This window comes from Peromyscus californicus, unplaced genomic scaffold (genome assembly GCF_007827085.1).
Source record: "Peromyscus californicus insignis strain IS unplaced genomic scaffold, ASM782708v3 Scaffold_4__1_contigs__length_199733344, whole genome shotgun sequence".
Classification (NCBI taxonomy): Eukaryota; Metazoa; Chordata; class Mammalia; order Rodentia; family Cricetidae; genus Peromyscus; species Peromyscus californicus.
The window spans coordinates 162,497,411-162,521,851 of NW_026294562.1; the positions used below are offsets into that span (position 1 = coordinate 162,497,411).

The window sequence follows — 24,441 nt, forward strand, 5'->3', positions numbered from 1 at the left end:
CCGCCCAGCCATATCACCTCCTGTCTCCACCTTCCTAGTCCTGGGATTAAAGGGGTCTGATCCCAAGTGCTGAATTAAAAGTGTGTGCCACCACTGCCTGGCTCTGTTTCTCTTTTAGACTGGATTAATCTCTTGTAGCCCAGTGTGGCCTTGAACTCACAGAAATACAGACGGATCTCTGCCTCTGCCTCCTGAGCGCTAGGATTAAAGGTGTGTGCCAGCACGGCCTGACCTCTGTGGCTAGCTCTGTGGCTAACTCTGTGGCTAACTCTGTGGCTAACTCTGTGGCTGACTCTGTGGCTGACTCTGTGGCTGACTCTGTGGCTAACTCTGTGGCTAACTCTGTGGCTGACTCTGTGGCTGACTCTGTGGCTGACTCTGTGGCTAACTCTGTGGCTAGCTCTGTGGCTAACTCTGTGGCTGACTCTGTGGCTGACTCTGTGGCTGACTCTGTGGCTGACTCTGTGGCTGACTCTGTGGCTAACTCTGTGGCTCACTCTGTGGCTAACTCTGTGGCTCACTCTGTGGCTAACTCTGTGGCTAGCTCTGTGGCTAACTCTGTGGCTAACTCTGTGGCTAACTCTGTGGCTGACTCTGTGGCTGACTCTGTGGCTAACTCTGTGGCTAACTCTGTGGCTAACTCTGTGGCTAGCTCTGTGGCTAACTCTGTGGCTAACTCTGTGGCTAACTCTGTGGCCTGCTCTGTCCTCTGATCTTCAGGCAAGTTTTATTTTTTAGATGACAAACAATATATCACCACATTTCCCCTTTTTTGTCTAAAATAATAAAAGAAGTTTATAACTAATATAAGAAAAACTATATACAATAAGTACAATAACTATATACAATATATACACTCAAGAATTACATTAATAACGTCCAGTCCATTAACAGTTGACAAATTCAGAGAAAATACTCCATTATTTATTATATTTTGGCGAATCCAAAGTGTTGTACCTAATTCACTTTCTATCCTAACTTGTATTACCAACAACAGGGTCTCGTTATATAGTCCTACACTATGTAGCACACGCTAGCCTTGAACCCCCACCCCGCTTCTGTCTTCCAAGTGATGGAGCTACAGCAATGCGTTAGTATACCTAGCTTGGCAATTTGCCCATTTTCCTTCCCTCCCTTCATTTCTGTGACAGAGTCATGTAGCCCAGGCTAGCCTCTGACATACTATATAACTAAGGATGATCATGAACTTCTGAACTTCCTACCTTCACTTCCCAAGTGGGGATTAGAAGCATGTACCACCACACTCAGCTTTTTGTTAATCCCCCACCCCCCATTCCCGCCCGCCACCGCCTCACACACACACACTGCCTGTTCCTCATCTGTTATGACGAATGGATAGCGGTAGTTCCCAATCTTGGAATTTGGTGTGAGGAGTGAATGGATTGATACACATATTGTCAGGGCTTGGAGCATACCTCTGTGTGTTGTAGGGGGAGGGAAGATGGGTAGGTGTCTGGAAAAACAGGGCAGGATGGAAGCCACCGGAGCCATGGGGAGGTGAATGAATGCTCGCTCACACAGAGACCCCTTAGACATTTTATTAGGGCTTAGACAGAACTAGGGGGTCTCTCGTCTTCCCCAGGAGGAGCTCAGATCTGGACATAGGACAAGGTGATGTCACCTTTGATCTCCAGCATGTCTATCCTCTGGAACGCTTGGAACCGATGCGAGTAGTCAAAAAGGTGCTGGCCGTTGGCGAACACTTTGAACCGATCCGTGCCGCAGCGGATTGACAGCTGTCGGGGAGGGGAGAGGTAAGGCCCAGCAGGACCCGGGTCTGTGGCAGGCGGGGCAGGGACCCCCAGACTCACATCAAAGAACTGCCCAGGGCCAAATGGGTTGTAGCCGATCTTCCTCTCCTCAGAGCCCCAGGAGCCGTTCATAAAGCTGTTGCGAACCACGCCCTCACCCATGCGAGGGTTGATGTGGAGAGCTATGTCCCCTGACGACCCCACCTTGAAGTTGATGATAAAGCTGAGGACAAATGACGTGTCAAGTGGGGTCCAGCCTCGGAGTCGTCAAGGGAGGAGGGCTGGGGTCTTGACTTCTGGGTCTGAGGGAGGAGGGCTGGGGTCTTGACTTCTGGGTCTGAGGGAGGAGGGGGAAATTCCCATGCCAGTCTGGGTGCTTACTTCTTGGCTGTGGGAAGTATATAGCCCTTGACTATGATGGTTCTTCGGGCTATAAGCCCCCCATGTAGAGTCCCCACGTATGGCACAGGCTGTAGAAAAAGAACACAGGTCCCATCCAGTCTCTGACTAGAGAAGCCAGGTACAAGACCACATTTTCACAGAGAAGCAGCATTTTGCCCGTCAATTGTCCCCAACCACGTCTCCTCCTGAACCCTGGCCACCAACTGCATCTACTCCTCACCTCCCACCCCAAAAACCTCAGCCCACATGTAGTCCACCCTTTCTGGACTCCCCACATTCCCTGCTTCTCTTCAGCCCCTAGTCCCTGGAACACCATACCGGATTGAAGGTTGGGGGTCCTGCCATGACCTGTAAATGAAGAAAGGGATGTCACTGTGCAATATTTGACAAATATCCAACATGTATCCATCCCTCTCCCCACCCCAAGTTACCCCCACCCCTCCACATGCCCACTATGCCCCTCCCACTTACAGGCAGGCTGTTCATCTGTGGAGGGTAGTACCCAGGACCCTACAGAGTGGACAGACAGAAGGCAAGAGTTGTGAGGAAATGTGGAGTCCTTTGACTGCCCCCAGTCTCCTCTGCCATTAATTCTCCACCTCTGGGAGAGCCTGCCCACCCCTCAGCAGGTACTTACAGGGTGAGGTGAACTAGCCATATGTCCCTGTGGGCACAGAGAGGGAAGGGGGTCATGGTTGGGACCCTTAATTCTAGACAGGAAAGTGTTGAGGAGTATACCTTGGGGCAGCCCCTTGGGGCGGGTACGTGGATAGACTATGCTGTATTTGGGGACCACCAGAGCCTCGGCGGCTTTAGGGCAACACCTGGTAAATTCTGTTCTTTGTTCCGCCTTCCACAACCTTGTATTAGCCCCTTCGGTCCCAGGCCCCCCATTCAACCCTTGTAGTTCCCTAGCCTAGGATAATCTAGAAAGCGGAATTCCAGAGGCAAATGGGGCCGTGGGTACTTCTTTCCAGGCCGGTGAGGACCAAAGCCCTGTCATCCTATCTCCAGCCATCACTGGCCTGCTTCACACACCCAACCCTAGAGCAAGCCAGAGTGGGAGTCGGCCCAAGTTCCTGTCTCCACCAGGCTCTCCCGCGCTTGTTCACATCTCTTCCAGTCTCTGCGGCTCAGTCTCTCCTGGAGCCGCCATGCTGGGCAGGTGACTGGCTCTCTCCAGAACACCTCCACAGCCTCATCAGCCTCTTTTTGTTTCTCTGGGTAGCCCTGGTTGTCCTGAAACTCACTCTGTAGACCAGGCTGGTCTTGAACTCAGAAATCCCCTGCCTCTGCCTCCTGAGTGCTGGGATTAAGGGTGTGTGCCACCACCACCCTGCTCATCATCCTTATTTTTATTGTTTTCTCATCTTTTTAATTAACTCCTGTTCTGAAAGCCCTTCAAATCAATCAATCAATCTGTCTTCCCACCACCACCACCACCACCACACACATACAAATACAGACATCAGGGTCTTGATATGTGGCTCAGGCTGGTCTCCAACTTGCAGTGAACATCCTGCCTCAGCCTCCTGATGCTGGGATTACAGGCAGGAGTCACCATGAAGGGCAGACTCCATATTTGACATCAGCATCCCCCACCCCATGATTGTGTGGCTGTAACTTGTTCCTTCTCTCCTTTGGGTGACGAACTCATCATTTTGATTCACTGACTTGTTGAAGAACAGGTTGATTGATTTTATTTTATTTTCAAAATATTTATTAAATGTAAGTGTATATGCCTAAGTACATGTCTGTGTACCATGTGTGTGCAGAGCCTGTGGAGGTCAGAGGAGGCTTCAGATTCCCTGGACTGCAGTTACAGACGCTTGTGAGCTACCACTTTGAGTGCTGGGAACTGAACCCAGGTCTTCCTGGTTTTTTTAAGACAGAGTCTCACTATATAGACTAGGCTGGCCTTGTACTCACAGAGATCCCCCTGCCTCTGCCTCCCGAGTACTAGGATTAAGGGTGTGCACCACCATTCGAGGCTGTAAGTGCTCTTCATTACCGTCCCTCTAGCCCCCAGGCTGACAGCTTTGACTCTTAGGCTTTTGTTGCTTGGTTGGTATTGAGAAAGGAACTCAGGAACTCATCCCACACCCTAAGCTAGCTTACTCTAGCTGAGCCAGGGCCCTAGCTCCTCACTGGGGGGTTCTAGGCAGGGGCTCTGCCACTAAGCCACACCCCCAGCCCCTCACTGGGTGGTTTTAGGCAGGGGCTCGGGTTTGGGGATTTAGCTCAGTGGTAGAGCGCTTGCCTAGCAAGAGCAAGGCCCTGGGTTCGGTCCTCAGCTCCGGGGTTAAAAAAAAAAAAAAAAGAAAAGAAAAAAAAAAGGCAGGTGCTCTACCACTGAGCCACACCCCCAGTCCCTCACTGGGGAATTCTAGGCAGGTGCTCTACCATTAAACAAGCTTCAACTTGAGACTTTTGGCAGTGGCATGCTACTTTATCACAGTGGGTGTGTGTTGGAGGCTCCTAGGAGGCTGTGTACTTGGGTGTGGAGCTTCTAGGACACTGGAACTCATGTTTGCTTGGCCTTCAGATCTAGCTCTGTTGGCCAATTTCCAAGGTGATTGCACCAAATTACTCTCTGAACAGCCATATGGTAGCTGTGCTCGCTGATCCACAGGCCTGTAAACAGGACACATGGTGCTGTACCATGCTTTGTTCCATTACCACCCTGATGAGTATGCAGTGACAACACACTGTGGTTTTGTGTTTCCTGAGTGACTAATGTGTCAGGCAACCTGTCCTGAATCTGTTTGCTAGTCCTAAACTCTTTATCTACTAGTCTTTTCTTGTCTCACTTTCTGACCCAGTTTACACACCTCTTCTTCCTCCTGGAAGCCCTTCTTGATTAAGTCCGATTCTTCCTTTAGCAGCTCAGAACTCCTTGCTATAACCCCGCCCCCAAGACCGACCCTTTGCCTGAGGCTCCTTATTGGATCCTGACCCTCTCTCTACCCACATCCCCTCTCACGGTCTTGACCATGGGAGCCATGCCTGTCTGGTCATGTGTCTATCTTGATCACCGCAGGGTCCCCAGACCCACCCGTCCGAGGGACTAGAGGTGGGAACACAGACAGTGACGAATGTGAGAAGAGGTCCAGGAAGCAAATGAAGAGACCTTCCGTACCGGATACGGGGCTGGGGCAGATTGGCCTCCAAGGAAGTTGATTGACTGAAGTTCCAAGTCTCCATCCACATGCAGATGGTTGACCATCTGTAGCGGCAGCCGGTGCCTATATTCATAGAAGGGATTTCCATTTACCACGACCTGGAGGCCAGAGAGAAGGTGACACACATCAGCACCCTGACACAAGGGATTGTGAGAAGGTAGAAATGGGTGTGTATTTATTTATTTAGTGTGCATGTGTGTGCATGAGTGTTCGGGTATGTGCAGGTGCACGTGTGTGCACGTTTATGTGGACGCCAGAGGTCAACTGTGAGTGTTGTACCTCAGAGCCATCCATCTGCCTTGTTTTTTTGACACAGGGTCTCTCACTGAACCTGGCAGTTGTCCAGTAGGCTAGGCTGGCTGGCCATCAAGCCCCAAGGATCCTCCTGTCTCTGCCTCCCTGGAGCTGGGATTATGAGCATGGCCCACCGCTCCCAGCTCATTATTAGGTAGGGATGGGACTCAGGTCCTCAAACTTGCATAGGCACCACTTTAATGACTGAAATCACTTCCCCAGCCTCAAGGGATCTTCTCCCCCATCCCCAAGAGACAGGGTTTCTCTGTGTAAAGTCCCCACTGTCCTGAAACTCACTCTGTAGCCCAGACTGGCCTCAAACTCACAAAGATCACCTGCCTCTACCTCCTGAGTGCTGGAATTAAAGGCATGAAATCTTAAATTAAAACTGGCGGTGGTGGTACACGCCTTTAATCCCAGCACTCAGGTGCAGAAGCAGGCAGAAATCTGTGAGTTCAAGCCTGGCCTGTTCTATATAGCAAGTTCCAGGATAGCCAGCTCAAAAAACAAACAAACAAACAAACAAACAAACAAACAAATGAAACAACCAAACAACAACAAAAAAAAAATGGTAAAAGTAAAAGGAAGGTTGGGATTGGGAGCGTGGCTTAGTTATAGAGAAAGCACTTCGCACTCACAGTGTGCACCAGGCTCTAGAGTCCATCAGCGGGGTAGACGGCTGGGAGACCAAGGGTGAAAGAGGGCCGCAGGGATGAGGAAGGCTGCAGGGAGGGGGGAGGGCTGCAAGGAGGGAGGGCTGCAGGGAGGGGGGCTGCATGGAGGGAGGGCTGCAGGGAGGGAGGGCTGCAGGGAGGGAGGGCTGCATGGAGGGAGGGATTCAAGGAGGGGGAGTTGCATGGAGGGAGGGCTGCAGGGAGGGGGACTGCATGGAGGGAGGGCTGCAGGGAGGGAGCTGCATGGAGGGAGGGCTGCAGGGAGGGGGGGCTGCATGGAGGGGGGGCTGCATGGAGGGAGGGCTGCAGGGAGGGGGCTGCATGGAGGGAGGGCTGCAGGGAGGGGGCTGCATGGAGGGAGGGCTGCAGGGAGGGAGGGCTGCATGGAGGGAGGGCTGCAGGGAGGGGGCTGCATGGAGGGAGGGCTGCATGGAGGGAGGGCTGCATGGAGGGGGGGCTGCAGGGAGGGGGCTGCATGGAGGGAGGGCTGCAGGGAGGGAGGGCTGCATGGAGGGAGGGCTGCATGGAGGGGGGGCTGCATGGAGGGAGGGCTGCATGGAGGGGGGGCTGCATGGAGGGAGGGCTGCATGGAGGGAGGGCTGCAGGGAAGGGGCTGCATGGAGGGAGGGCTGCATGGAGGGAGGGCTGCATGGAGGGAGGGCTGCAGGGAGGGGGCTGCATGGAGGGAGGGCTGCATGGAGGGAGGGCTGCATGGAGGGGGGGCTGCATGGAGGGAGGGCTGCATGGAGGGAGGGCTGCAGGGAAGGGGCTGCATGGAGGGAGGACTGCAGGGAGGGGGCTGCATGGAGGGAGGGCTGCAGGGAGGGGGCTGCATGGAGGGAGGGCTGCAGGGAGGGGGCTGCAGGGAGGGAGGGCTGCATGGAGGGAAGGCTGCAGGAAGGGGGGATGCATGGAGGGAGGCCTGCATGGAGAGGGCTGCATGGAGGGAGGACTGCAGGGAGGGAGCTGAAGGGAGGGAGGGCTGCAGGGAGGGGGCTGCAGGGAGGGGACTCAGACCTTGTAGTAGTCAGACATGACCATGAACACCAGCTCGAAGTGGCTGCCCTTCGAGAAAGGCATGCTCATCTTCTTCTCCTCTTTGCCCCATTGTCCGTTCTGCTTCGTGTTGAAGACCACCTTGTCCCAGCCGTCAAAGCGGGGATTGAAGTGGAAGGCGATGTCTGCCCCCTCATCCTGCCCCACCGTGAAGTCCACTCGGAACCTGGTGGCATACGAAGGGCTGCGTCAGCGTCTGCTGCCAGCGCGTGAGGTCTTCTGTAGAAGCTCTGACCTCCGTGTCCTGGAGCCACCCTGACCCAGCTCACAGGCAGGCAGGGAGCCTGAGTTCCGTAGGGCCGGGTCTTGTGGCCACCCCCCTCCCTACTTCTCTTCCTCTCCCCAGAGTCTCCTCAGTGATCAGACTTCCGTCTTCCCTTTATCATTTTTTTCTTTTGGGGGCTGGTGTGGGGGATGATGTAGGTCAGGGCTCACTCTGTAGCCCAGGCTGGCCTCTAACTTGTCATCTTCCTGCCTCAGCCTCAGGAATTCTGGGATCACAGGCATGCACCACCTGAGGACAAGGATCTTTGTTCCCATCCAGACTCTGTTCTCAGCACACGTGGCTCTTTAATAAGGAGGGAACACCAAATAAAGACGCAAGAACTGGGGGGGGGGGGGGGCTGGAGGAACACCTCAGCTGGTGCTTGTTGTGTTAGCACGACAAACCCGCGGGGCGCATGCTCACTGGCCAGCGAGCCTAACCAACAAGCTCTGGGGCCCCCGTGAGAGACTCTGTCCCAAAAAACAAGGTAGATAAACCAGGTGTGTTGGCACATGCCTTTAATCCCAGAGTCAGGCAAATCTCAGTGAGTTTGAGGCCAGCCTGGGCTACAGAGCAAGTTCCAGGCTAGCCAGGGCTACACAGTGAGACCCTGTCTCAGAAACAAGCAAAGCAAAACAAACAAAAAACAAACCAAGTGTGACTGAAGTGACACCTAAAGTTGACCTCTGGCCTCCATATGAACACACGTATGTGCATACACACACACACACACACACACACACACACACACACACACACACACAAGGTGGATGGTGCCTGAGAAAGATACCTCAGGTTAACACATGTACGTGTGTGTGCATAATTCACGCATGCACACACACGTACGTACACTCTGCACACACATGCATTCACGCATGCACACACACGTACGTACACTGCACACACATGCATTCACGCATGCACACACACCGTACGCACACTCTGCACACACATGCACATTGAAATGATAAGGAAACAACATGGGGAACTTAATCAATAATTCCCACACTGAAGCCTGGAAAGAGCCAAGCCTCAGTGGAACTGCTCTCTTGCACATTGAAACCTGACAATCCGCCCATTTTACAGATGGGAAGCTGAAGTACAGAGATGTCCAGTACTCGCTCTATGTTACACAGTGGCTGAGTGTCCCCACCCCCAGGGGGGTGACCTTAGGCTCTGAGCTTGTGATCTGAATTCACTCTCTCAAATCTGTCAGGGTATTATCCCAGCCATGGGGCTACCTCTCCTGGCGACCCCTTCCTCACCTCTTGGCCAATCGTGACAGGACTCACTCAGTCCTTTACTCTACGGGACCTCCATCACTTCCTTTTCTCCACCTCCTAGATTGGGGTCTCCCTGTTCGTTTCGGTCCCCATAGGCCATTTGTACCCCATAAGCAGCCAGAGGGACCCCGCGAACACCAGAGTCCCAGCATGCTCCCAACTGTGCCTGGCGCCAGAGTTAGGAAAGGGAGAAAGCCCCTCCCTGGGGCGAGCAGGGGTGGGGTGGGGGGGCGTCTCACCGTTTCATGTTCTCTTTGGCTACTCCTTGGACGTAAACGGACATTCCAACATTGAGGCCACCTGGAATGGGCCTCTTGTAGGGCAGAGTCTGAAGAAGGAGCCAGTTAAAGAGCCTCAGAGGCCGCCTGCCTGTCACAGCCCTTCCCCGTCACCCCGAAGACCCCCAGTCCCTTAAGCAAGGGGATGAAACTAGGGGTGAGGGGCTGGAGATGTGGCTCAATAGAAGAATGCTTGCCCAGCATGGCAAAGGGGGAGAAGGAAAATGGGGTTTGGGGAAGAGGAGGTGTGGGCTCAGGTGGGCATCTCACCGGGTTGTAGGTGGGCTGGTAGCCTGGTGCTGGGACAAAGGCCATCTTGAGGGTCTGAGCAGATAGCTTGTCCTGACAGAAGTGAGGGAGTGTGGGACGGTGGCCGGCTGCAGGTGGCCCTTATACTAGAGGGAGTGGCTAGCAGGGGAGAGTTCATGAAGTCTCTCTGGTGGGGATCTCTAGGGCACACCCTAGCCTCCCGTCCTGGCGGGGATGCTGCCCCTCCGAGGTCCCCACAAGGAGGAAGTGTTCCTGGACTTCGACCTTACACGGCTTTATCAGAACCATAAAGCCCTGCCTTGCGGACTGTTGGCAGAGGGAGGGTGAGACCAAGTGGGCAGGGCAGGGGCTGGGCCACAGCAGTACCTGGACAGGTGGCCAGTAGAAGCAAGCCAGAATGATGAGGAGTGCCGTGTACCTCCTGACCCTGCACACTATAAGACAGGGGCTTAGAGCACACACAGCTGGGGCCACAGGTTCTGGGATCCAGTTCCACCCTTGCCCATTCCGGAGCCAGCACCCCACTCTGCCCATTTGTAAAGTGGAGGAAATGATAGTATCCACCTATGAATCCTTGGAATGAACAGCAGACAGTGGTCGGACTGGGGACCCAGGCTATAACCCTAGCATGTAGAAGGCGGAGGCAGGAGATTGGCTGCAAGTCTCAGGTTAGCTCAGCCTGGCCTGCAGGAAACCCTGGGGTTCATATCCAGCCCTACATAAACAGAGTGTGGTGATACGTGCCAGCATCCAAGCACCCACGAGCAGGGTGTTCCAGAGGGATCAAGATCATCCTTCACTACACAGAGAAATCAATGCCAGGAGAGGCTACAGGAGATCCCATCCCAAACAAACGAAAACCCAGCAACAAAGCCAAGTGTGGTGTCTGTAATCCTGGCACTCAGGAAGCAGAGGCAGGAGAATTACTTGCACGCTCAGGGGCAGGCAGCCTGGTCTACAGAGCAAGACTCTACCTAAAAAAAAAAAACAAAAAAAAAAAACAAAAAAACACAAAACTGGTCATGGTGGTGCACACCTTTAATCCCAGTACTCAGGAGGCAGAGGCAGGTGGATCCCTGTGAGTTGGAGACCTGGTCTGTATAGTCAGTTCTGGGATGACCAAGGCTATGTAGAGAGACCTTGTGTCAAAAAGAGAAAGAGACGGCTGGAGAGATGGCTCAGAGGTTAAGAGCACTGACTGCTCTTCCAGAGGTCCTGAGTTCAATTCCCAGCAACCACATGGTGGCTCACAACCATCTGTAATGAGATCTGGTGCCCTCTTTCTGGCCTGCAGTCACATATGCTATATACATAGTAAATAAATAACTCTTTAAAAAAAAAAGAGAGAAAGAGAGAGAGAGAGAGGGAGGGAGGGAGGGAGGGAGGGAGGGAGGGAGGGAGGGAGGAAGGAAGGAAGGAAGGAAGGAAGGAAGGAAGGAAGGAAGGAAGAAAAAGAATATTCACAGCAGGAGACAGACAGGATGCTCATGTCTGTAATCTGAACACTAAGGAGGTTGAGGCAGGAGGATTGCTATGAGTTCAAGGACATCCGACAGTGGTGGGGTGGGGGTGAGGAAACACTGGCCCAGTTGCATAGGCCTGTAATCAACCCCAGCTGCTCAGGAGGCTGAAGCTTGAGGAACAAAAATCCAAACCCTGCCTGTCTCAAAAGAAGAAGAAATGTTAAGTATGGTGGCACACGCCTGTAATCTCAGTGCTTGGGAGGTAAAGGCAAAGGGATCAGGAGTTCGAGGCCAGCTTGGGATCCATGAGATCCTGTCTTCAAATGAAAAAGGAGGACACTGGGGAGGTGGCTCAGTCAGCAGCGTTCTTCCCACACAGCTCGGAAGGCTTGAGTGCAGCCCAGGGGCCAGCACACAAAATGGACTCCCCGCACTGGAAGAGGCAGAAACCGGTCCTAGATCCCCGGGGCTCACGGCCTAGCCAGCCTAGCATAATCGGCAGCTAGGTAAAGGGGCTGGAGAGACGGCTCATCAGCTAAGAGAGCTTGCTCTTGCCCAGGACCTGGGTTTGGTTCCCAGCACGCACATCGGGTGGCTCACAGCCACCAGCCGGTCACTTCAGTTCAGCACGCCCTCTTCTGGCCTCTGACGGCACCAGTGATCTACATATGGTGGCCTGGCTAATTTTATGCCGACTTGACACAAATGTGTTGTCTGGGAGGCGGGAAACTCAATTGAACTCAGAAAAAATTCCTCAGTAAGACAGAATTGTAGGCAGACAAGTGTGTAGGGCATTTTCTTAATTACTGATTGATGAAGGAGACCAGCCCATTGTGGGTGGTGCCATCCCTGGGCTGGTGGTCCTGGGTTCTATAAGAAAGCAGGTTGAACAAACCATGGGGAAGAAGTCAGTAAGCAGCACCCCTCCATGGCCTCTGCATCAGCTCCTGCCTCCAGGTTCCTGCCCTGCCTGAGTTCCTGTCCTGACTTCCTCTGATGATGAACTGTTATATGGAACTGTGAGTGGAATAAGCGCTTTCCTCTTCGGTTTCCTTTTGGGCATCGTGTTTTGTTGCAGACACGCATGCAGGCGAAACATTCATACATAAATAAATTAAAAAGACTTTTCAAAAGCCAAGCAAAGTCAGGGCTGGAGAGGGGGCTCAGCAGTGAAGATCACATAACCTGGATTCACGAGTCCCCGCACCCATGTGACGACTTACAACCATCCACAACTTCAGTCCCAGGGACCCAACACCCTTTTCTGGCACCTGTGGGTGATACATGCATGTGCTGCACATATATACAGGCAAAACATAAAATAAAATAAAAAAGCAAAAAACCAAGCCTGGCAGTGGTAGTACACGCCTTTAATCCCAGCATCAGGAGGCAGAGGCAGGTAGATCTGTGAGTTCGAGACCAGCCTGGTCTACAAAGTGAGTTCCAGGACAGTCAGGGCTACACAGAGAAACCCTGTCTTGGGGAAAACAAACAAACACATAAACAAAACACAAGGCTGAGGGGTCCTGAGGAATACCACCAAAGGTTGAGGCACACATGCAGACATTCGGACAAAACCCAAAGTAAAATTAAAATAGAAATAAAAAGTAAAGAGAGGGCTGGAGCTAGAGCTCAGAGGTGGGACCCTTGTCTGGTATGTGTGGGGCCCTGGGTTCCAGCCCCAGCCACACAAGGAGAAGGAAGGTGGGGGAGGGGCTCACCAAGTTAATAAATGCCTGTAACATGACTCGGCACACAGAAGACACAGAGTAAATGTTTAGCCTTACACTCATTCCAAACGTAAATCCAGAAGGCCAAGATTATTCATGGATAAGAAAACCCAAAGTTAAAAAACAAAAATGCAATTGGGCAGATGTGCTAATGCACACCTGTAAATCGGAGTACAAGGTCATTCTCAACTACACAGTGAGTTCCCGGCCAGACTTGTCCACATGACATTGTGTCTAAAAATAAAATAAAATAAAAAGCCTGCCAGGTTGGCTCAGCAGGTAAAGGCCACCATGTTCAATTCATGGACTCATGTGGTAGAAACAGAGAGTCAACTTCCTTACAAACACACACAAGTAAATAACAAAAGCAACATTTAAAAAAAGGTGTTTATTCATGTATTTATACACACACACACACACACACACACACACACACACACGTGCTCTGTCTCCTTGCACACCAGAAGAAGGAATCTGATCTCAATACAGATGGTTGTGAGCCACCATGTGGGTGCTGGGAATTGAACCTGGGTCCTCTGGAAGAGCAGTCAGTGCTCTTAACCCCTAAGCCATCTCTCCAGGCCCCAAATCAACACTTTTGTAAAAGGGGCTGGAGACGGCTCAGGGGTTAAGAGCATTTGCTGCTCTTGCACAGGAAGAAAAAGGAGAAAAAGACATGAGGGTCAGGATTGGCAACCACGAGCTCAGCCCAACAACGCCCAACAACGCCAGGCCTACTGTGCTGTGCCACGCCTGACTGGGGACAGGCACAGGGAACAGGTGTGGCCTCTCACCCTTCTGGGGCCTCAGTTCCCTGCACACTTCCTCTTGGCCCAGTCAGATTCGCCTCCCAAGCTTCCCAATTGCCCTCCTGGAGCCAGGCATCTGAGCTCCCACCCACTGCAGTAAGACACCGAGCTGGGTTTAAATTTTATTGTTCCCAGTGAAGATAAGCCCCTGGGGCTGAAAAACTAAGTCATAAAGTTCTACACTGGCAGACCACGTGGGGGAAGGCACTGAGGGAACCATCCCGACTCTCCATGGAGCCTTCCTCTCTCAGGATCAGGAAGGCGCTCAGAGCTTGGAGAAGGTGACACTTTTTGTGTCCTTCTTCTCCATGGCTGCCTGGACCGACTTGATGATGTCCTGGGTCTGCAGCATGCTCATGTTCCAGGTGGCCTGGATCGGGGTGACCGACAGGGCACCAATCAGAGGAGGGGCATGCCTGTGCAGATTCCCTAGCTGATGGCTCTGGGCCTGGGAGGGCCATGATTGGTGTAGGCGGGCCTTACCATGTAGTCAAGGCTCTCGTCCACAGAATGGTCTCGGGAGTAGATTAGGTTGATTTTTGACCCCTGCACAGCCACGGGGCTCTTGCTGGAAATCTCAGCCGCCAGGGCAAAGGCTGCATTCAACATGACGTCCTTATCTGGGAACACGCGGCTGCGAGGGAAGGAGCAGGTAAGAGGGACCTTCTCCCTCTCCCCTGTGGATGGCCAGGTGGCCTCAGAGAAAATGGGAAACCCCAAACAATGGGCTCAACCACAGGGTAATGCTCAGAGAAGAAACAGCCGCTCTGAGAAAGGCCATTTGGACTCTGTGGTGAGGATACAGGAGACCATGGAACCCCACCCTGGCCTGGATGGCCCTATGCCCCTCCCTGCCACCAGCCAGTCAGGGTCCTACCTGACCAGTCCACTGTCCAGGGCCTCGTCAGCCATCATCTTCCGGGCGGTGAAGGTCAGCTCATTGACCAGGCTGCATAAGGGGGAGGGAGTTCAGGAGCCACTGTCATCCTGGCTCTGACCCCTCCTCTCCGGGTCACTGTCACCCCCTCACCTCTGGTTCCCGATGACCTTGGGCAGTCGCTGCAGGGTTCCCACATCGGCAGCCAGACCGATATCCACCTCCTAAAAGAGTTATCAGTGTTTGCTCTGTGTCTGCTACTGTTTCCCCACAAGCTCAGTGCACCACCGTCCACTGCCTGCAGAGGCTCAGCACCCTCCAGCTCAGACGCTCTCCAGATGCCCTTGCTACCTGGCCCCCCAGCTTGCTCACAAGGCCCTTTCCAGAACCCTGGGCTCTAGCCCGCCTCCTCCCCTCTCCAGCACAGAGGGCGGCATTCCCAGCTGTCCCTGTGCATAGACCACTAGCTCACTGACGGAAGTGCCCAGGATGCATCCTCTACAGCTGAGCCTGCGTCCCCTTTCAGTGCTGGGCAGTGCCAACTCGTGCCCGCTACCACTGAGCTACATACACCCACAGCACCCCCAACCTCACCACCGTTCTGACAAGGTCTCCCTGGGTAGCTCAGGTTGGTCTGTGTGACGGCTTGTGTTTACTGTCAACCTGACAGAACCTAGAGATCAGCTCTGCCTACTATCTTTTGTTGTTGTTGTTGTTTTGTTTTTTCGAGACAGGGTTTCTCTGTGTAGCCCTGGCTGTCCCAGAACTCCCTCTGTAGACCAGGCTGGCCTCGAACTGCTGCCTCTGCTTTCGAGTGCTGGGATTAAAGGCGTGTGCCACCCCCCAGCAGGAGGGGGGTACGTTAATTGACTGCATTAACTGATGCAGTTCATTGTGGCCGGCCAGGAGCCTGGCCTGGGGGGCTGGGCACCAGCATGCACTGCTCTCTTCTGAACTGGTAATGTGATAGCTGCATCAAGCTCTCAGTGCCTGACTTCCCCGCCATGGTGGACTGTACCTGGAACTGTGGCCTAAGATAAACTCCTTCTCTGTAAGTTGCTTTTCCAAACGTTTTATCGCAGCAACAGGAAAAGAAAGCATGGCAGCCCTCCACTCACTCTACAGCCCAGGCTGCCTCTCCATGCCCCGCCTCATAAGGTTTGGTTCTTACACCTTCTTCCAGGAACCCCTCAGGACCAGCTGCCTTGGCCTGCACTGTCCCTGCCGGGGGTGGAGGTGGGTGGGGGGTGGGGGGGGTGGGTGCGGCATTCTGTGGCTGCCTAGCACCACAAGGGTTCCAGAAGGGAAGAGCTCAGGAAGTGCCTCACCTTGACCTGGAAGAAAGCATCCTGGGCACAGTAGCGAATGTCACAGGCAGAGATGAGGTCCACACCTGGAAGGGGAAGGCCCCGGACAGTGAATAATGACAGGAACCAATTCCTCCTCCCCAAACACGGGAACACAGCTGGGGACCAGGTCTAATTAGCAACAGCTGGGCTGAGGCCACTGGGTGGGGGTGGGGGAGTGCAGAGGGTTAGTAGTGTCACCTGGTGGTGGCCAGCGGCTACAGACTCACCTGCACCAACGCAGCCTCCGTGAATGGCAGCAATCACTGGCTTGGGGCACTAAAATGGAAAAGGAGGGTTGGGGCCAAATCTGGCGGAGGCAGGGTAGGCAGAAGGGATGCCACCCAGCCCTGAGTCACCTTCTCAATGACAGTGAAGGTCTTCTGGTATTTGCTGATGAGGTCACGGAGGTACCAGGCCATGCGCGCCACATCATCTCCTGGGGGCTGCAGGAGGCTTGCCATGTCTATGATGTCAATCCCTGGTGAGAAGGCATGAGGGGGTTCCTTAGCTTTCACAGCCCCGCTTACTACCCCGTCAGGGCTCAGAACCCCGGAGCTGTGGGTCCAGACACAAACATCTCCACAACAGAGAAAGAAGCTCACAAAGGTCGGGGGTATCAGGGATTTCCTGTAGGTGACCAAATATCTATTTGTTGTTTTGTTTTGCTTAAGACACGGTTTCTCTATGCAGCCCAGGCTGACCTCAATTTAGAGTCTCGGGCTTCAGCTTCCCCAATGCTGGGAATATTGGTGTTCCCAAGAAAGACATTCTCCATGAACGGTAAACTATTCCTACACAGCTAGGGGGAGCCTGTGAGCCCCGTCTTCCAACCCATGCAGAATAAAGAAGTCCGAGCTGGTTTGTCGTCGTCTGGGAAGAGCACTTGCCTATTACTCGCCAGTGAGGTGGAGGCCATGGCTCTGTGCTAAAGTATTGGCTAAGAACTCACAAGTGAAGACCTGGGGGTGTGGCTCAGTGGTGGAGCACCTGCCTAGAACGCAGAAGTCTTGGGTTCATCCTCAATATTTTAAAAACCAATCCAAAAGCCAGGCAGTGGTGGTGCACGTCTTTAATCCCAGCACTCGGGAGGCAGAGCCAGGCGGATCTCCTGTGAGTTCGAGGCCAGCCTGGTCTACAGAGTGAGATCCAGAACAGGCTCCAAAACTACACAGAGAAACCCTGTGTGTGAGTGGGGTGGGGGGGCGGTCCAAATAAAGACAAAATCCTTCAACTGCATGCCTGGAGCCCAACACTTGGGAAGCAGAGGCAGAAGGATTACTTTAAGTTTGAGGCCAGTCTGGTCTACATCCTGAGTTCCAGGACAGCCTGGGCTACAGAGTGCAAAACAGTCTCAAAATAAATAAACTAAATAAACCACTGAGAGCGTCAGAGATTCCTCAGTGGTTAAGAACGCTTGTTGCAGACATCACAGCAAGGCCGCCACGGTCATTGCCACTCTCCGAGCTTCATCATGCCACCCAAGGATGACAAAGAGAAGAAAGATGCCAGAAAGTCAGCCAAAAGAAGACAAAGACGGAGTAAACAAGTCTGGTGGCAAGGCCAAAAGGAAGTGGTCCGGAGGCAGCGTTCAAGACAGGCTCAACAATCTAGTCCTGTCTGAGGAAGCTCCATACGGCAAAGTCTGTGCTCTCCAAGAGACGGAAGAGCGGCCGTTCCTTGGCCAGGGCAGCCCTCCAGGAGCTACTCGGTGAAAGACTGAGCAAGCTGGTTTCAAAGCACAGAGCCCAAGTCATCTCCACCCAAAACACAAAGGGTGGAGATGCCCGGCTGCTGGCGAAGATGCAGGAGCAGGTTCAAACAGCTGTACATTTGGAAAATAAAACTTTATTAAATAACAGGCCGGGCGGTGGTGGCGCACGCCTTTAATCCCAGCACTCGGGAGGCAGAGGCAGGCGGATCTCTGTGAGTTCGAGGCCAGCCTGGGCTACCAAGTGAGTTCCAGGAAAGGCGCAAAGCTACACAGAGAAACCCTGTCTCAAAAAACAAAAACAAAACAAACAAAAAAAAAACTTTATTAAATAACAAAGAAAAAAGAGCACTTGTTGCTCTTTTGGGGGTGGGCTTTGAGAGGTCCAGTTCCCAGCATTGATGGAGTAGCTCACAACCATCTGTAACTTCTTTTTGGGGGGAGGGGAGCTCGAGACAGGGTTTCTTGTGTAACAGCTCTGGCTGTCCTGGATCTCTCTCTGTAGCCCAGGCTGGCCTCGAACTCACAGAGATCCGCCTGCCTCTGCCTCCCGAGTGCTGGGATTAAAGGTGTGCGCCACCACCGCCCAGCACCCCCAGCTATTTTATTTTATGTGTATGGGTGTTTTGCCTGCATGTATGTCTGTACACCAGGCACATGCCTGATGCCAATGGAGGCCAGACTAGGGGGTATCGGATCCCCTGGAACTGGTTAAGGAAGGTTCTGAGCCACCACCACTGGGATTCCAACCCCAGTACCCTGCAGGAGCAGCCGGTGCTCTTCACCTCTGGACCGTCCGCCCCATGCTGTCAGTTCATTTGTTTTTATCTTTTTCAGCAGTGTATCCAGGCGCGTGGGGCAGGGCTAGGTACGCAGTAGACGTTCAGTTACGGGATGATTCAGATAACACCATAATCCTTGGTCTCATGTGGAGACAGACAAGTGCACTGTCAATTCAGACATGACTACACAAGCCTGTAATCCCAGTACTCCATGGGGGTGAAGCTGGGGCAGTCTCGTGTTTAAGGTCGTTTGAGCTACTAATGAAACCCTGTCTAAAAAAAAGGGCCGAGGGGCTGGAGAGATGGTTCAGAGGTTAAGAGCACTGGCTGCTCTTCCAGAGGTCCTGAGTTCAATTCCCAGCACCCACATGGTGGCTCACAACCATCTATAATGAGATCTGGTGTCCTCTTCTGGCCTCCAGGGATATGTGCAGACAGAACATTGTATACATAATAAATAAATAAATTAAAAAAAAAAAAAAAAGGGCCGGGCAGGAGTGATAGCTCCTTGGGTAAAGTGCTAGCTACAAAAGAACCCCTGTGAAAACCAGGTGGGCACAGCAGCCACCTGTTATTGTATAACATTTTTTTTAAAGACTTTATTTATTTATTATATGCAGTGTTCTGCCTGCATGTGCCCCTGCAGGCCAGAAGAGGGCGCCAGATCTCATTACGGATGGTTGTGAGCCATCATGTGGTTGCTGGGAATTGAACTCAGGACCTCTGGAAGAGCAGCCAGTGCTCTAACCACTGAACCATCTCTCCAGCCCCTATTGTTTAATATTTTGTTTGTGTTCTGACAATTAAAGCTTGCCTGAAGATCAGAGAGCGGAGCTAGCCACTAGTTGACCACAGAGGCCAGGCCGTGTTGACACAAACCTTTATTCCCTGCACTTGGGAGGAGGAAACAGGAAGATCAAGAGTTCAAGGCCACCCTGGGCTACACGAGATTGAACCAGTCTAAAGGAGAAACAGAGCCTGGAGGTGGTAGTGCATGCCTTTGATCCCAGCACCTGAGAGGCTCAAGCTTTTGATCCCAGCACCTGGGAGGTGGAGACAGGAATATAAGGTGGGTGGAGACAGGAACCAGTGCCCATTCAGTCTGAGGATTCATAGAGACAGGAGAGCTCCCCATTCAGCTTCAGGATTTGCAGAGGTAAGAAGTTACTGGTGGCTGCTCGGCTTCTCTGATCTTTCAGCTTTCACTCTAATATCTGACTCTGGGTTTTTATTTAATAAGACTAAGTAGGATCACAATTCAACCTGTAATCTCAGCTTGGGCTCAAGAGTAAGGGGAGCCCTGGAGCAAGCTGGCTAGTCAGACTAGCTTGGCTGTCAAACTCCAGACTCAGGGAGACACATGCCGCAATGTATAAGGTTGAGAGCAATCAAGAAAGACACTGGACTTCAACCTCGTGCTAGTGCCTTCATACATGTACACACACATGCAAAAATATAAACAACCCCCCAAAAAATAATAAACAAGAGGTAGGCAGGAAGAAGGTTAAGGCAGGAGGATCAGAAATTCAAGGTCAGCCTGGCCCATACAGTGAGACCTCATCACAAAGAACCAACTAGAAATTTAAGGACTGGAAAAAAAAACCCTGAAGTTAAAAAATCACTGGGTGTGTTTCACAGCAGAACAGAGATGCCAGAAAAAGCCATGGTAACAAATGGAGAAGGATCCAAAGAGGAGAAAGGTCAGTGGAGTGACTTCTACATCAGGTGCTCAGTTATTGCAAAAGCCTGTGACTATGATGACACACTTGGCTGACACCGATACAGGCTTGGAGAGGTCCAGGGCCTTGTTCAAGGTCACAGGTCCACTATGGGAATCCAACTTAAGGATCCTGTCACGTTCTGTTGTACTAATTTCTATATTTGAATTTGTGGGGAGGGAATTCTGGGTTTTATGCCAGCCCCTGAGTACATTCACATGTGAATGTTTTAAAATAGACTTTAAAAAAATAGCTGGGGCTGGAGAGATGGCTCAGCGGTTAAGAGCACTGACTGCTCTTCCAGAGGTCCTGAGTTCAATTCCCAGCAACCACATGGTGGCTCACAACCATCCGTAATGAGATCTGGCACCCTCTTCTAGCCTGCTGTCATATATGCTGTATACATAATAAAAAAATAAAATCTTAAAAAAAAAAGTATCCTGACTAGAAATGTAGATTTAAAAAAAATAATAATAATACCTGGTCTAGCCTGGTGGTGGTGCCGCACACCTTTAATCCCAGCACTCTCGAGGCAGAGGCAGGCAGATATCTGTGAGTTCGAGGCCAGGCCTGGTCTTCAGAGCAAGTTCCAGGACAGCTAGTTCTGCTGTGAAACACATCCAGTGATTTTTTTACTTCAGGTATTTTTTTTTCCAGTCCTCAAATTTCTAGTTGGTTCTTTGTGATGAGGTCTCACTACACAGAGAAACCCTGCCTTAAAAACCCCAAAAAACAAACAAACAAAAACAAATTAAAAAACCTACCTAGGGCTGTTTATATGGCTCAACAGTTAGGAGCCCATCTGTGCTATTCCTGCAGCAGACTGGGTTTGATTCCCAGCAACCACATGAAACTGGTCACAACCACCTGCAACTCCAGAAGCGGAGACTCTGACGTCACTGGCTTCTGTGGGCACCTGCACTCACACAGATGCACATACATAATTAAAAATAATAAATCCTGCCGGGCGGGGGTGGCGCACGCCTTTAATCCCAGCACTCAGGAGGCAGAGGCAGGAGGATCTCTGTGAGTTTGAGGCCAGCCTGGTCTAGAGAGCGAGCTCCAGGAAAGGAACCAAAACTACACAGAGAAACCCTGTCTCGAAAAACCAAAATAATAATAATAATAATAAATCTTTTTTAAACAATTAAAACCCTAATTGAGAACCACAGCAGGGCCAGCAAGATGGCTCAGTGAGTAAAGGTGCTTGCAACCAAGCCTGACCAGTGACCAGCTGAGTTCCATCCTGGGGAAGGAGAGAATCAGCTCCCCAAAGCTGTCATCTGACTTGTTTAGTCACAAGTCACACACACAAGTAATTTTTTTTTCCCTAGACAGAGTTTCTCTGTGTAGCTCTGGCTGTCCTGAAACTCTCTCTGTAGACCAGGCTGGTCTCGAACTCTGAGATCCACCAGCCTCTACAGAGTGCTGATACTAATGGTGTGCACCACCAGCTGATTTTTTTTTTTTTTTAATTAAGCATTGCAGAAGAAAAGGAGGCGTTCAAAGCACTGCTCAGGTATGGTGTCATGCATGTTTATAATCCCAGCATTCAACATTTAGGAAGCTGAGACAGGAGAATTACTTCAAATTCTAGACCAACCTAGTCTAAATAGAGAGTTCTAGGCCAGCCCCAGCTACTTAGGGGGAGGGAAATAAAAAACGCAAAAAGCAAGGGTGAACAAACAAAATCAGCAAAGAAAGCAAAGGAAAAGGCAGCATGGCGGCTTAACCACCAGGAGGCAGGAGGGCCAGCAGGGAGAGTCGTACCTGAAGTGAACATCTTTCCTGCACCAGAGATTACAACAGCCCGACAGTCGGAGTCTTCTGATATCTTCTGGAAGCATTCCACCAACTCCCTGCAGAGGAGCAAGAAGTGCGGGGCTGTATCTGGAGTGAGGAGCCCCTGCGCCTGCCCACCCCTGCCTCCTCTCAGCCTGCATCTGCAGACCTCCAGAAAGCCCTGTTCATGGCATTCCTCTTCTCTGGCCGGCTTAGCTGTACGTGGAGAACATGCTTCTGGGCCGATGTCACTTGAATCGATTCATAATTGTGGTCTGAAGATACCTCAGGGGCTCTTTTGAGGGCCTCTTGTGCAGAAGAGCTCAGAGAGCGAAGGCTGACGTTGCCGTACAGCTGGGTAGTACCTCTCAGCTCTGGGGAGAGATCGGAGGGGCCTTTGAGATGCCAGAATGGGGGGGGGGGGCACGTTAACAGCACACACCTAAGTGACCCAACACAAGTTCCTCAGCGACCCTGGCCTCACCAGACATAGCTTTTAAGATTAGGGTGTGCTTAGGAGTGGCTTCGGTCTGAGACTACTTTAGTTAAGACCCTTGTTTGTGGGAATGACCCAAGCTTGAGGACAGAGAATTCAGATCGGAAGACAGGCCTAAAAGTTATCATTTCATTACACTACACAGGGGCTCCTGCCTCTATAACAAGACTACACAGCAACAGGTCCCCACAGATTAAGGGGTAACTCACGCTGCATCAGCAGAAAGCGCAGTTTGCTGGAAACAGTCATCATCCCTGCAGCCCTCTCCTCCGACACTGGCGCTGCGCGATGCTCTATGGGAGAAAACAAAGGGGGCGGGCACAAATGTCCGCCATGTTGGTCAAGGGCATCGAAGCTACCGCAGCCGTCGCCCTTTAGTAGTGAGGCCCACCTACTTCGCCATCTTTAGTAAGGGCAACCGTAAACAGCACTCCGTCCTGTCTATGTGCTGAGGACGTTACATAAAAGTAAGACCTTTGGCCCAGTGGGAAGCTGGCCTGAGAAAGTATTTGGCTGCTGAAAAATTCTGTGTAAAGTTCAGCACAGCGCTGTGTTATAACAAGAAAATTGCAGACAACTGAGATAGTCAAAGACATAATGAAAGCAGTCTAGAAATATACAGTCCTTGCCTGAATATGGTAACAAAAAAGTTGCTAGGATACAGACAGGCTAGAATTAGTCAGTTTTAATTCCCTTACCGCCAGAAAGTGGTACAACTTCGCGCGGGACTTGGGAAGCTGGCTCCTGGACCAAGGAAGTCACTGGTTCATGGTTTCTGGACATTTACAAGTGCTTAGGCCGGAGTAAATGACTCTAAAGCCCACTTTCCTTTGTTTTGTGGTGCAAGGGGACTGTGGCAGGCAGCATAGGCAAGCACTCTACCACTGGACAATCCCTAGCCTCTCCTTTTTTTATATAGGGTCTATATAAACCTGGGGCTGGCCTGGAACTTGCAAGGATCCTCCTTCTGCCTCCTGAAAAAGGGTGGTATGCACCAACATACCAGCAATTAGACTCTAAAAAGAACCCAAAAAAGCTCAGTGTGGTGGCTCACGTCTTTAATCCTAGCACTCAAGGGGCAGAAGCAGGTGGATCTCTGTGAGTTCAAGGCCAGCCTAGTCTACATAGCAAGTTCCAGGACAGCTAGAACTACATAGATAGACCCTGTCTCAAAGCAAAATAAATGTCCTTTTTTTTTTCTGGTTTATTTTTGTTTTGTTTTGTTTTTTGAGGTTTTTTTGTTTTGTTTTGTTTTTTTCTTTTTTTTTTTAAGACAGGGTTTCTGTGTAGCCTTGGCTGTCTTGTCCTAGAACTCACTTTGTAGGCTGGTGTTGAACTCACTAGATCTGCCTGCCTCTGCCTCCCATGTGCTGGGTTTAAAGGTGTGAGCCACCACACCCTGCCTGCTATACTATTAAAACACACACACACACACACCCCAAAAAGTACTGAGAAAGCATTACCCAAGAGCATAAACTACTGTGTAAGTGTGCTCCCTAGGGGGATGTTTACCAAGAGGGTGAACAGATGTCTCTGGGCCAGTGGGACATTTCCTTCTTCATGAATGTGTGCTACCCAGACTTAAATGAGATAGGCAGGCTTTTTTCAAGAGAAAGATGTAGCAGCTATCAGGAGTGAGTAATGTTTTACTTTCTATTCAATAGGAAACTGAAAGTCCTATGCAGATACCAACATGGGAGAGAAAAGAAAGGACACCCTAATTTCAGCCAAGAAACAGCACAAAGAGATTGTTGTCTTTATCAAAAAGATCAGAACTTTAGGTCCAGAAACCCTGGGACAAATGGCTAACTGTGGTGCCTATTAGCATACCAAAGCACACACTGGTTAAGTCTGTACCTGTGACTCCTCAGCATCCCCTACCCTGAAGTCTTGGGTTTCTCTTCTCCTAGCTTCTCATTCCTATATAACCCTGCCATTTTGGCCATGTGACCTCTTTGCCCCACCCCCAACCCATTGCTGGCTTCAGTCTACTGGTCATGTTCAGTCTACTACTTTCTCTCTCTACTCTGGACTCTAGTTCTAGATGCCTCTGGCTGTTCTCTCACATCTAGAATAAAAACCTCTTCAACCATACCATGGAGTGGTCATGTCCTCATTTCATTCAGTGAAATGTGTATCATTTAATGTAACTAGTATAAAAAGAAAATAATTGTGGAGTGTGTATACACCTATAGGTCAAGTTGCCAACAGAAAATGAACTGGGATAGTGGATGGTGATAAAACTCATTGA

The 24,441-nt window shown here is 51.4% G+C and overlaps 1 protein-coding gene and 1 pseudogene across 4 annotated transcripts; one reads left to right on the plus strand and one right to left on the minus strand.

The window, feature by feature from the left end:
• Nucleotides 1-1,545: 1,545 nt before the first annotated feature.
• Nucleotides 1,546-22,988, minus strand: LOC128125759 (delta(3,5)-Delta(2,4)-dienoyl-CoA isomerase, mitochondrial). Of its 4 annotated transcripts, none has more exons than XM_052763435.1 (19): nt 22,889-22,988; nt 22,400-22,483; nt 21,864-22,068; nt 21,683-21,771; nt 16,061-16,182; nt 15,932-15,980; nt 15,684-15,748; nt 14,509-14,579; nt 14,356-14,427; nt 13,962-14,112; nt 9,168-9,256; nt 7,342-7,546; nt 5,314-5,454; nt 2,812-2,838; nt 2,646-2,684; nt 2,493-2,522; nt 2,154-2,242; nt 1,833-1,995; nt 1,546-1,757 (listed from the first exon to the last, which is right to left on the minus strand). In XM_052763435.1, exons 1-19 carry the CDS (start codon nt 22,971-22,973, stop codon nt 1,611-1,613), a joined length of 1,923 nt encoding a protein of 640 aa, XP_052619395.1. In that variant the 5' UTR covers nt 22,974-22,988; the 3' UTR covers nt 1,546-1,610. The 4 variants fall into 4 exon arrangements, with proteins under 4 accessions (XP_052619395.1, XP_052619396.1, XP_052619394.1 ...); XM_052763436.1 differs by lacking the exon at nt 22,889-22,988 and adding an exon at nt 9,477-9,548 and having other exon boundaries at nt 22,400-22,500; XM_052763434.1 differs by lacking the exons at nt 2,812-2,838; nt 22,889-22,988 and adding an exon at nt 9,477-9,548.
• LOC128125760 (40S ribosomal protein S25-like) lies at nt 16,189-18,665 on the plus strand (annotated as a pseudogene).
• Nucleotides 22,989-24,441: the final 1,453 nt, after the last annotated feature.